The sequence below is a fragment of the Pongo abelii genome, chromosome X, assembly GCF_028885655.2.
Source record: "Pongo abelii isolate AG06213 chromosome X, NHGRI_mPonAbe1-v2.0_pri, whole genome shotgun sequence".
NCBI classification, from domain to species: domain Eukaryota; kingdom Metazoa; phylum Chordata; class Mammalia; order Primates; family Hominidae; genus Pongo; species Pongo abelii.
Window position 1 is genome coordinate 38,511,058 of NC_072008.2, and position 13,394 is coordinate 38,524,451.

Below are 13,394 nucleotides of genomic sequence, written 5' to 3' on the forward strand. Positions count from 1 at the left end.
TTAAGAATACTTAGAGGTGATACATTTTTTAACACTTGCCTAAAATATTCTAAAACTTACTACTCTTGTGGCAGAAGTTAAAAGGAACAGGATTAAGGAACCTATTCATTCTTCAGCTTAAGTTTAGATCAGATATCCAGCATTACAGACAGTTATTTTTTTATGAGAACACAGTAAAATGCATACTGCCATGTGATGGTGTGGAAACAATGTGGGAGTCGTACTACAGAAACACAGATGATTTGTGTCTAGATTATGTAGATCTCAAGGGCAATCACAGTCGCCTCTATTCCACAGCACCTGTTCTCTGACACTAATAGGTAGGCTTGGGAAAGGACTTCTCTTCAGTATCTACGGTAAGAGACTCAGATCTGAGCTCTCGGGGGTAAATAACTGGTGGTGGTAGTGGCCATTGTGGCTTTAGGCCAGCCCAGTAGTCCCAACTTGGTTGGGCAATGGAGTCTGGCAGTGTGCACTAGAGATATAAATTGGAATTTGGGGCAAAAGCTTGATTTAAGAATACCGATTTAATAGAGAGAAAAAAGGTAGTAAAAAGGCTACTTAAATTCCTTAACACCAGCCAGGTGTGGTGGCTCATGCCTATAATCCCAGCACTTTGGGAGGCCGAGGCGGGAGGATCACCTGAGGTCAGGAGTTCGAGACTTGCCTGGCCAATATGGCGAAACCACATCTCTACTAAAAATAAAAAAATTAGCCAGGCGTAGTGGCACACGCCTGTAATCCCAGCTACTCAGGAGGCTGAGGCAGGAGAATCACTTGAACCCAGGAGGTGGAGATTGCAATGAGCTGAGATCGCACCATTGCACTCCATCCTGGGCAACAAGAGTGAAACTCTGTCTCAAAAAAAAAAAAAAAAAAAAAAAAAATCCTTAACACTGACATATAAGTAGCCATGAATAATGCAATATTTGTATGTGAAGAAGCTGTGGTGGTTATATATGGTTATATATAAGAACAGATAAGTCTGTATCACATTATTTCATAGCTTGTTATGAGGATCATGTGACAGTAAAAATTATAGCATATATGTAAACTTATATGTAAGCTTATAATTACCCAATTATGGCATATATACACATAAATATGTGTGTATGTATGTATATATGTATGTTATCAAACGTGCTCATACCTTTTGGGTTTTCATTGTACTCACAAATGGCCCGTTCCTCTAGGTTGGCTTTTTCTTTCTATAAACAATAACAAAGCAATATAACAAAAAATATTTTTGTGCTGTTCTAGAAAACTTAAGTCTGAATCTTTAAGCAGGTTCTAGAGTCTGCCTCTAGCTAATGACATAAACATGTGACAATTACTTCACTTTGCTGAGCTCTTGTAAAGTGAGGGGCCTTAGATGCTGACTGATTGCAAATGTCCTCCTAGCTTAAAATTGTGTGATTAAAAAAACTGTATGACTCAAGAATTCTCCTCAAAGAAGATTCATGAACGCTAACTGGCATACAACTTGTCTCAACATTTTACAGTGTCAAATTGGTATTTAATGATTTCTATGTTAAATAATCTTAAGGACCACCCTAACCTGAACTCATAAATGTTCCCTATAAACAGAATCATTTTCTCCTTCTGAAAGAAAACAGTAACTGCTAGAATATTTTTTTTCTTAGTGAGAGAAAGGAGTCTTGGATAAAGAAGGAACCAAGGAAAAGAACGACCTTTACCACAATACCAATTTGTAAATTAAAAATGTATGCACACAAAACATGTTTCACAAGTACACATTCAAATAAAATGACAAATATGTTTCAGTAGTTGTCTATGTTAGGGAAAAAGGGGGAGGGGAATGGAGCTAAAAGAGAATACATTTACATGAGAAGAGCCTTGCACAGACCAATGATGAGAGTGTTTCATACTAGAAGGTATGACTAACTCAGTGTTCTGCATGAGAGGTTCAAAAATTGAAAATAAAGATGAATCAGTACAACGTCATTCAGTTTGGGTTGCGGAATTCCATACTTCTGAAGTTAATCCAGAGTAGTGTTAGCAAACAGATGATTTCAAACCTACCAACTATCTCCTAGCAAGGCCACCCTCAGTCAAAACTGCCAATGGAAGAGATTATGTTTTGGGCATCTCTAGCTCCACTTTCAGGGTGATTTTTGCTTCCTTAGCGATATCTTCTCCTATTCCTTCTACACCTACTTTTGTCTAGACTGCACCTTTGAAGAACTGATCATAACTTCAAATACCAACTTTCAGTCATTCACACATGTAAACATACACAGGTGTGTGTACACATACACACCCCATTTCTGCCACCAGTGCCAGGGCTCCTAACTTTGCACTTTCAGCATTTCAAGGACTGAGTGCTGAACTTCTTGGTTAATTTCCCAACGGTGTACTATCCTGGCCCATACCATTCTACTTCCACTCATGCGGGAGGCAGAATGCTACCAAGCAGCATTCTAGAAAGTGTGCTAGAGACAAAGTTTGCTTAATTCACAAATAAGCCAAAGCCTTTCTCTTATGGCACATGAATGAAGGTATTCATGGGAGTATTTCTGATCCCAAAGGCAACTGGAATCTGTCCTCTGCAGAAACTAGAGAACCCATATGTTTTCTCCCAGGATCTCAGGATTTAAGCACCTATCATCATACCTTTTCAATAGTTTCAGCTGAGCTATCATCATTGGTTCTTTCTGCTCCTTCTGTTTTACTGTGGTAATCTGTAGGAACACTTTCATCATCTCCCACAGTTTTCTTCTTGCTTTCCAGATTTTCAGCATTAATTTCCTCATCCACATCTTCTAGTTTTAGTTCCTCAGTTTTAGAAAATTCATGATCCTGTGACAAAATTGACCATCAGAGAAGAGTAAGATTTTCTTGTTAAAAAACGAGGGATTTGATATTGCTGTCATAAATAATTTGTGTCATCTAAAAAAACCATGAAAATATTAATTCAAATATTGAAGTCAAAGAATAAAATACTGCATAGTCCATGCTGAATATCAAGTTACTACATTAACAAGGATTTTACGCATGCCACTTTATTTCAATGACTAGGATTTCCAAAATTCTTACTAGCACCCATGGCAAGGTTACAATGGAAAAAAAAATAAATACTCTTTCTTGGTTGTCTCACAATGCTTTCAACCTTGAGAAAAGTTTAAAAAGCTTTCTGTCTACTGTAGCATTATAACATAATCATATCTATATATTATGTTCATTTTCCAAAATATAGGGATTTAGAATCACTTCAGAAGTACGATTCACTGATAGTCATGAGGAAGATAAGTATAATTATTTACATTCCAGGAAAAAAGATAAAAGAACATAGACAGTTTAAATGGTTTGCTCATGGTTATTAAAAGCAGAAGGAAAACCAAACAGAGGCAGAACTTGTTCTATCTGGCTACTGGCCAGCTAATCCAAACGATAAAAGAGGCTGTCTATGGATTTGATAGACTGATAGTAAATCATGGAATGCTTATTAAGTATAGGCAGAAAATATTAGTTTTAGCCTTTATTCTACACTGAGATTTCTTTTTTTTTTTTTTAACTTTCTAATTTTGGGTGAAATACTCTGATTGTCATTAAGATATTAGGTTTCTCATTAGACTTCCCCCCCATACTTTTCATTTACACACTTCACTAAAATTACAACTTTATTTATAGCTTATTATAATTAAGTTTATTATAACTGCTTCTAAAATATGTGAAGCAGTTATCAGTGCCATTTACTCCTTCAAATAACATTTGTACAAAGTTCACCTTGGCAATATTTGCTTCAGACCATATCCCCTTCAACACCGTAATTAGCTTTTGATGGTCAGCTTTCTAGTGGCTGTTTGGCTAAGGATAAAGCCTGATTGATACTCAACAGAATCTTTAGTAGGTGGTTGGAAAACAATGCCTCTAAAATTTAACTCACCTTTCTTCTGGTAAAAATATAAAATGCAAGAGTCCAGGCTAGGAAGAGGATGTTTATACAGTACACCTTAGTAGTAAACATTATTAGTGTCATCCTCAGGCCAATTGCAAAGGCGTGGCCTAATAGCATTCCCACTGAGGACAGGAAGCCCTAAGTAAATAAAGCTTTGAGATTTTAAAAAGAGTTTCAGAAGTTACTCAGGAAGAACTAGATTTAGGTTAATCCAAGGTCATGAGGCAAGGTATGCAAGAGAGGAATGTGGGAGAAAGGAACATGGTACCAGGGCAGACAGCTATTTCAAATGATGATTGATTAGACTGGGTAGGGTTAACATGAGGTAGTTATCATTTACTTTTAAGCTTTGTTTTTGTCTGCATGATTCCAACCAACTGTTTTTTGCTTTTGTTTGAGACAGGGTCTCACTCTGTCACCCAGGCTGGAGTGCAGTGGCACAATCTTGGCTCACTGCAACCTCCACCTCCCGGGTTGAAGCGACTCTCCTGCCTCAGCCTCCCGAGTAGCTGGGATTACAGGCATCCACCACCACACCCAGCTAATTTTTGTACTTTTAGTAAAGACGGGGTTTCGCCATGTTGGCCAGGCTGGTCTCAAACTCCTGACTTCAGGTGATCCTCCCGCCTCGGCCTCCCAAAGTGCTAGGATTACAGGCGTGAGCCACCATGCCCAGCCTGATTTCCCCTTTTGAGTGACTTATACTGTGTATCATGCCTAGCCACGTATACATTATGGGTAGCTAAAATTATCAGAAACAACTTCACTTTGAAAGGGAATGGGAAGATTACTAGATTTAAGACTTATGACTGATAGTTGTCTGCATAAATATACATAAATAAAAGGTTAACTAAAAAGAACAGTGCTCCTGAGACAAGGAATTTCAGACTATGCCCCTCTTTTCACAGAGGGAGGGATCAGTAAACTGTGTTCCCAGCATAATCCTCAATTACTTGGGAAGCTTGGCTAACCTAGCACCTGGGTCAACTCCAACTGGGCTTGTTAACTGAGGTATTCATGTAACCACAGGATAATATCATGCTATTGTAAAAAGACACGTGGGAGTTTTACCTTATTTTAGAAATAAGTAAAGCACTCATAAAAAACTACAATTTTACTCATTAACTTTAAGCAATCTATAACAATGAAGAACTTTTGGAACTATATCATTTTCTAAATTTGAGAAAGCTATTAGAAAATGACATTTTCACTAGAAATCACATCATAGCACTCACAGACTAAGCACATTTAAAATTATTCTAAACACATCTGGACGACTACTTGAAGTCACAGAAAGCACTTACCTTTTAAACTGAAACAATTTGGAAGTGACTGGCAGAATACTGTCATTTTACAAAAAGAAAGGGTAAAGTTTAAGTACATTCTTGGCACTAGAACCATATAAGAAGATGTAAACAGGTAGTCTGAAATGGTCAGTATATGTCTGTGTCTTGCATTAGGATCACGGTAAAGAAGTGAATGGGCCTGACCTCTCACAAAAGGACCCTTTGTTTCATTGGTCAGGCATGGCACAGTCAGGTGCAGACTCTGGTCTGGCCCAAGGCAACACTTTTCATATTTCTTAAGGAACAGATCAAGAGAGCAAAGGTTCCTACTGAGGTTTCCGTTTACTTAAGAACACAATTACATTGCATGCTTTAAGAAGGAGAGATTGCTGGGATGGGGGCTGGGGGGTGAGGCTGGGAGTGGGAAATGACTGAAAGGGGTTAAAGTGAAGCTTCTGAGGGAGCTGGTACTGTGTTTTTCCTTGATTTGGATGCTGATCAGTTTGTGATGGGTGTATTCACTTTGTGAAAAATATATTGAGCGACACATGTATGAGATAGGCACTTTTGTCTGTGGGTATTATAGTTTTTTAAAAGTAATAAAACAAACCAGAACTATAAAGTATAAAATTTTGTGCTATAATTCAGAATTTCTGACATGCTTCAATGTCATATAGGGTAGAAAATGTTTCCCAGATAGGTTAATATAGCATAAAACTTTGTATTTAAGTTATATCAGGTAGAAAAATCAAAATTTCAAGTTTTTTTTTTTTTTTTTTTTTTTTTTAGGACAGGAAAAGTTAACATATAAGTTCATGTTTTAACTACACTGAAAATCATGGAAGCAGCAGTATGGGGTGGGAAGGGCATTAAATACAAAGCCCTAAGCACTGCTTTCCAAGCCTTAATCTAATCACTCATGGCCTGAGCATGGTACCCAGTGAATGTATTTTATAGTCTACCTGTAAAATGGAAAAATAACATTAGCAATACCTACCTCAGAGGGTTTGTGTAAAGATTAAAAAGATTATTTACAGAGAAAAATAACATATGAGCAAATACTATATATTTGCATATAAGTATAAATAATTTTGTAGAGGCCCCTCCACAACAAGTAAGATAGAATTCTTAGTGTGCATTGAGGACTGTCGAAAAACAGTAAGTTTGGACATTTTTTTCCCATAATGTCCCAGATCTTATCACTGGAAAGTAGTTCATTTAAAACGTCCACTTATTTTTGTGTCCTCTATACATCCTTTTATTGTGAGCCAGGAGCCTAGCATCTAGGCCAGTGAGGGAAGGAGACATGGGAACTGGGGAGAGGGGTGCCAGCCTCAGCTCAGCTTCAGGTCAATGTTGCCACAGAGTGTGATGCTCCCAGACCCAGGCTTTCCAAAAGTCCAAGAAACATTATTATTATTTGAGACAGGGCCTCACTCTGTCACTCAAGCTAGAGTGCAGTGGCACAATCACAGCTCACTACAGCCTTGACCTTCGGGGCTCAAGCGATCTTCCCACCTCAGCCTCCTGAGTAGCTGGGACTACAGGGCGCACGCCACCATGCCTAACTAATCTTTCAATTTTTTTATAGAGACAGGTTTTTATCATCTTGCCCAGGCTGGTCTTGAACTCCTGGCCTCAAGCAATCCTCCGGCCTCAGCCTCCCAAAGTTCTGGGATTACAGGTGTGAGCCACCATGCCTGGCTGAGAAACATTTTTTAAATGTAAAATCTCCTGACATTTCAATGTTGGCAACCAATATGATTAAAAATAATAATAATAACTGCACCAAACAAAATAAGTCTGCAGGCCAGATTGCACCCATGGGCTGCCAGTTGTGATCTCCAAATTCTTGGGTGATAATACTACTTTATAATCTCTTAAACTCTTCCTTCTTTCTAGGCACCACTCCCTTATGTCATTCCTAATCCTGTATTCTCACCACTGAATACATTCCAGTTTTGACTCTGATAGGCAGGTCTACACAAATAAATGTTCAGAGTATCTTGCTGGCGAGCATTTTTATTCTCATTTTCAGATTTATTCTTTACTATTTCTCTTTTTCCTTAGAAGATTTTCTTGTTGTCCATAAACAAATGCATGATCCACGACTATACCTTATGTGCTAATTATTTTTATTTATTTTGATAACAAGGTTAGGACACAGAGGGAAGTGTTCAGTGACAGAAAATACACCTAAATTTTAGGCTAACCACACGAGTGTGATCAGCGTTTCGACACACTTTAAATATTTAGGGGCATTTATTGACTAATGTATGGTGTGTAATAGTTTCACTCCACCTTATACTTAAGCATGATCATTATTGCAATCTACTTTATTCCCACAGATCTATTTCTATTAGCCAATTTATATTTTGCTATTATGTTACATTTAAACAAAAGTCAGGTTCACAGGACTAAACTCACGCACATCAGTCAGTGACCTGGAGATTCATGAGTGTAGCTTTGCACCTACCTTGGTGTGATCACAGAGTATAATTAGAATGATACAGGTTACCATTTGCTGAGTGCCTATGTTTCATGTTAGGTAATTTAATCATCAAAAGTCCCTTCCTTTATCAAATGAGGGAAATAAGACTCAGAAAGGTCAAATAACAACCATCACCACCACCACCACCACCACAACTTTTCTAGGTGTCCACAGAGCTAATCAGTGGAGGGCTGGGATTTTAACTCAGTTCTACTGGACTTTGGAGCCCATGTTTGTTTCCAAACCTGCCCATTTAATTTGAGGATAATAATGGCTGTTCTCACAGATGTTTTTTTTCTCTGCCTCACTAATGTTTAAAGCACTGCAGATTTTTCTTTTGGTTCATAAGCTCACATCAATAACACTCTATTCTTATGTATATATTAATTATGAACAAAATTTATCATCTTTTCCCCAGAGAACCAAAGTCTCTGGAGTACACATCTCCTTTCCTAAATTGAGAAATATGCTTAAAAAATTAAATATTTTAAAAATTAAATATCTATATCTGATATTTAATTTTCACAGTTCTGATTCTATTCCTCTGCAGAGCAGATTTCCTGGAGCTCATTCTTTCCTGGCAATGTGGGTTCTGCCCCTGCCCCTCTACTAGGCTGACTCCTAGAAGCTCTCTCTGCAGCTACTACCACTCCTTCCTCTCTGAAACCCCTTCTTTGGCTTGGGTGGTATCTCTCTTTCCTAGTAAGTATGCTCCCACACCTCCTCAGACTTCACTTTCTCAACCTCTCCCTTACCTACTGACATTTCTCTGAATTCTGTCTTCAACTCTCCTCCATTCACACTAGGAACACTTCCTTTCAGTCAAATCCAGTTTTAACTACATCTATAAGCTGGCGATACTCAGCTATCTCCGTGAGCTCCAGATCCATACATGTATCTGCCTCCTGAACATCTCCTACAGACAATCTAAAATCAACAGTAAAAAACTGTCTCCCAAACCTGCTTCTGCTCCCTTATTCTCGATCTTGCTGAATAGCACTCTTTCTACTCAGTTCTCCAGGTCAGAAACAAGAAAAGCTTGGCCTTTCCTTCTTCCATGGTCACATTTTATTTTTGCTATGTAAGTGTATAGCAAGTTTCTCTATAGTGAAATAATAGAAGACATTTCAGTTGCACTCACCTTGACTGCTGCTGTTCCGCAGCAGCAGCAGCAGCAGCAGCAGGTTTCTGTGGTAGGTAATCCTTTGCAGCTTACCTTAAAGTCTTTTTCAGCCAGAGTCCTCATTAGGAAATGTAACTCAATGGATTCTATATATACTACTCACACTTCCCTCAATAATGATCAGTAATAAACCACTATAAAAGCCTGAACAACCAGCAGATGGGAACAATAAAGAAGGAACCAGTTATTTTAATCTATGTAACCAAGTGTTAATTCATGAGGGACAAAGTGGTCTCATTCTTAAGCTTCCTTTTTTTTCTCCTAAGATATATAAAATTTACAAACATGTAAATCACTTCTGTCGATGAAAGCCTGGCTAGACCTGGGTCTTTTGTACCCCAACCCACCCCTAACCCACAATACACTCCTCTCCATAAACTTTTTGAGGGTACTAGACCTGCCACATGTGATTAAATAAATGTTCGCCCAACAGTGGGCACAGAAAGTTAGTGTGTGCTTATTAGTTTAGGATAACTGTTTACTTTAGTATAACTACTAGTTAGTTTGAATGTGGGGTCACTTTGGTGACGAGACTTAAGATTTTTTACTGAGGAAAAAGGAATTGCAGAAAATCTGGGTGTGACAGAGCTCTAGCTGGTAATGAACAACTGCTGTTCCTATAGAATCCCTTAGGTCACTCATTCTCATTCTATAATTTTCCAGATGAAGAAACTGAGGACTGCAAAACTAAGAGACTAGCCCAAGTTCAGACAGCTCAAAAGTACAAAACCAGAAGAAGGGCTTTGGTCTCAAAGCGACTAGGGAGGCCAGTGTTCTCCACTAGAAGACAATGCTTGCATGAACTATCACTTCTAAAGAGCACAAAATGTTTTTGGCCAGGGAAATGTGAAGAAATGCTATTTAAACGTGGACATATAGACCAGGTTTAATACTGAGATGGGCGTATTTTAGAACGTTGTTTCAGTATTACTGGCTGATTATCTCTTCAGTAGAAGATGAATGCCCATAGCTATTACATTAATAACTTGAGTTTAAGAGTTTCTCATTTCCCTGGAGGTTTTTTTCTTTATGAATTCTGTGTCATCCATCTTAATCATTTTAAATCTACTTTTTAAATAATCATGTTCGGCACATATATTTTTATCACAGTATTAATTCTTTTCTACTATCCCTTAATGAATGTGGTTGAATTTGGTAAAGCACTGCAATGCCAAATCAGTACATTTGGTTAGTTAGGGGAAGCTGCCAGAGATCCTTGCAGCTAAGGCAAAATTTATAATTGCTCCTAGGAAATCCTTTACTTCATACGATTCTAGACTTTTTCCTTATATTCTTTCTCACTCAGAGAATCAAATGTGCAAAGAACTCAACTACACAAAATTCACAGGAAGTTTCTCATCAAAATCCTCCTTAATAAAACTAAGTATAAGAAATCTCTCATGTCCAGGATATAAAAGGGACTATGAAAGGAAATCAGTTGAAAAAGGAGCCACAAATAAACTATCAGATAAATTAGCTGCATTATGTACATGGAAAATTTTAAGGGACAATTGAAATTACTCTAGTGGAAATCTAGCCTCTCTAAAATTCAGTATCTAATACTAGACAGTTTATCTTTTCACAAAGAATTTCTGACTACATACATTAAATTTTTTATTTTACTTGAAACATTCTGACAAGGAACAGACAAACTGAAATTACAGAACAGTCAATGAATACATTGAGGGCATATAACACATACTGGAAATGAAGGCTCTGATAAAGTACAGTTAAAGCTTGGAAATGATAGGAGTTTAGAAATAAAAAATTACAGAAGACAAGAGACGTTAAAGCTGTCATAACTTTTCAAGAGTAAAGAAAACAACTGTATAGAAAACTAAATTAATTTTATAGTGTAATTTTTCTCCCTAAAACGTTTCTTACACGAATAACAATAATGATAGAGTGAATCTGTGAGAATGAATCTGTAAGAAAGAATCTGTGAGAACGATACAGTGAATCTGTGAGAGTGAAATCTGTGAGAATGAAGAGTTAGAAGGGACTACAGTTATCAATCACATCATCTCATCCACTCCATTTTAGAGATGAAGAAACTGAGGCCCAATGAGTAGCTTTGCCTGGACAAAAATACTTCAAGTTTTACATATTTCCAGATTATACATTTAAATTAATCACCATTTCATTAGATATACTACCATCTGCCCAGATAGTAACTAAAAGAGATCACGTTTTTGGGATCTAAGCTCTGAACACAGCTGTCACTTTGTAGATTTTTGCAAAAAGAACACATAAAAGGTAAAAGACAATACTTTCTTTAAAATGTGAATGCCTCAATTGAGTTTTAGAATACCATCCATTATTAGAAAATTATTCTATACAGTAGGTAAACTGTAATCACTAACTTAAAAAAAGTGCTAACATATTTATAAGAAATTAGAAGTTTTTATAGCCCTTAAGCATCTGTGCCATTTAAAAATGGAATGATTTGTATACACAAACAAAACACTCTTGTAGTACATTCCTATTTCCTAAAGCTGCCTTTAATGAATATATAATGTTAATAATCTGATATGACCTTTTAATATTTTCTAGTTATGGTTTTATAATTTGGGTGGGAAATACACGAAAATTTTAGTTTGAGAGAGGCCAAAATTTACCAGTGCCTCCTGTTGTCTTTGGCTCCTTAACACAGCTGCATCAGTTGCTTTTTTTTACTACACATCAAATAATTGACATAAAATCAATTTAATAACATGTAATGAGTGCCTGTTATATGCAAGGCATTTAAATTGTCTGACTGGCCATAATTGGGTCACATTTAAGGTTTGTTACTTTAATTCCAAATAATGTGGTAATACATTATTCCAGAACTTTTTGGAACCTGATGGCCCGTTTTCTAAAAGTTGCTTCGACTGGACTGGCATTTCGGACCTCTGCTCTTTCCCATTTCCCTGTGTGTTAGTAATTGACTTTTTTTGATATGTTTTACGTTTGCCATATTTCACAGATCCTTTTATTTTGCTCACTTTTTTGTACTCTTCTCCATCCTGCCTTTCCTGCCTTTCATTCTCTTCTTCACCTGTCTCCTGGTACTTCCCCTCTTCTTCCTCCTCCTCTTCTCTGTTCCTCCTGTTTTCTTCTCCTTCCCCCTCCTTTTCCCTTTCTTCTCCTTCCTCCTCTCCTTCCTCTTCCTCTCCTTCCTCCCCTTCCACCTCCCCTTCTTCCTCTTCTTCCTCCCCTTCTCCCTCCCCTTCTTCCTCTTCTTCCTCCCCTTCTCCCTCCCCTTCTTCTCCCTCTCCTTCTTCCTCCCCTTCTTCTTCCCCTTCCTCCTCTCCTTCCTCCTCTTCCCCCTCCCCTTCTCCTTCCTCCTCTTCTCCCTCCCCTTCTCCTTCCTCCTCTTCTCCCTCCACTTCCCCTTCTCCTTCCTCCCCTTCCCCTTCTTCCTCCTCTTCTCCCTCCCCTTCTGCTTCCTCCTCTTCCCCCTCCCCTTCCCCTTCTCCTTCCTCCTCTTCCCCCTCCCCTTCTCCTTCCTCTCCTTCCTCCTCCCCTTCTCCTTCCTCTCCTTCCTCCTCCCCTTCCCCTTCTCTTTCCTCCTCTTCTCCCTCCCCTTCTCCTTCCTCCTCTTCCCCCTCCCCTTCTCCTTCCTCCCCTTCCTCCTCCCCTTTCCCTTCTCCTTCCTCCTCTTCCCCCTCCCCTTCTCCTTCTTCCTCTTCCCCCTCCCCTTCCTCCTCTTCCTCTTCCCCCTCTCCTTTCCCCTCCTCTACTTCCCTTCCCTCCTCTTTTTCCTCCCCTCCCCCTTCTGTTTCCTCCTCTTCCCCCTCTCCTTGGTCTCCTTCCTCCTCTCCTTTCTCCTCCTTCCCCGCTCTTTCCTCCTTTTCCCTCTCTCCTTCCTCCTTTTCACGTTCTCCCTCCACTTCTTCCCCTTCTCCTTCCTCTTTCCCTTCTCCCTCCTTCTCCTCCTCTTTCTCTTCTTCCTCTTCTCTGTCTCCCTCCTCTTCTTCTCCTTCTCCATGCTCCTCCTCCCCTACCTCCTCCCCTTCTCCCTCCTCCGTCTCTTGGTTTCTTTCCTTCTGTTGGCCTTGCTCCTTCTCCTTTTGCTCCTGCTCTTCCCCATCCCTCTTCTCCCATTCTTCCTTCTCTGTTAGTTCCTTCTCTCCCTCTCCTGGCCTCTCCATTTCTCCTCTACCCTTGTCTTTCTCCCCCTTCTCCTCCCTCTCCTCACCTTGCCAGTGTTCTGCTCCTGAACTACCCTCCTCACAGGTTCCATCCCCTCTACCTTCAGGCCCATCCTCTGCTCCTCCCACTGACTTTGCCTTGCCTTCACTCACCTCTGCTTTGTCTGTAAGGTCATCTGATAGGATCTCTGTTTCCTCCTTTCTTCCTCCATGCACTTTCACATTTTCCTCATTTGCTTCTACCTCTTGCTCCTCTATTCCATTTCCTTTTGAATCCTCTGCTCCTTCCTTCTCCTCTGGGATCCCTGACAAGCGACCACATTTAAAATCATACTTTGCCATGGATTTGGATATTATGGGTTTAGTCTCTTTTTCATTT

At 39.1% G+C, this 13,394-nt stretch overlaps 1 protein-coding gene across 13 annotated transcripts in view; it reads right to left on the reverse strand.

Moving 5' to 3' along the window:
* RPGR (retinitis pigmentosa GTPase regulator) overlaps positions 1–13,394 on the reverse strand; it is a 58,653-nt gene that overhangs the window by 4,806 nt on the left and 40,453 nt on the right. For 5 of the 13 annotated variants that reach the window (XM_054544463.2, XM_054544464.2, XM_054544462.2 and 2 more), the window contains 2 exons: positions 2,635–2,820; positions 1,151–1,208 (listed from right to left, as the gene is read on the reverse strand). In XM_054544463.2, the coding sequence (XP_054400438.1) occupies positions 1,151–1,208; positions 2,635–2,820 (244 nt within the window). Of the gene's footprint in view, positions 1–1,150; positions 1,209–2,634; positions 2,821–9,936; positions 13,321–13,394 lie in introns of those variants that run through there. The other 8 variants (XM_054544458.2, XM_054544456.2, XM_054544457.2 and 5 more) reach the window with 2 other exon arrangements.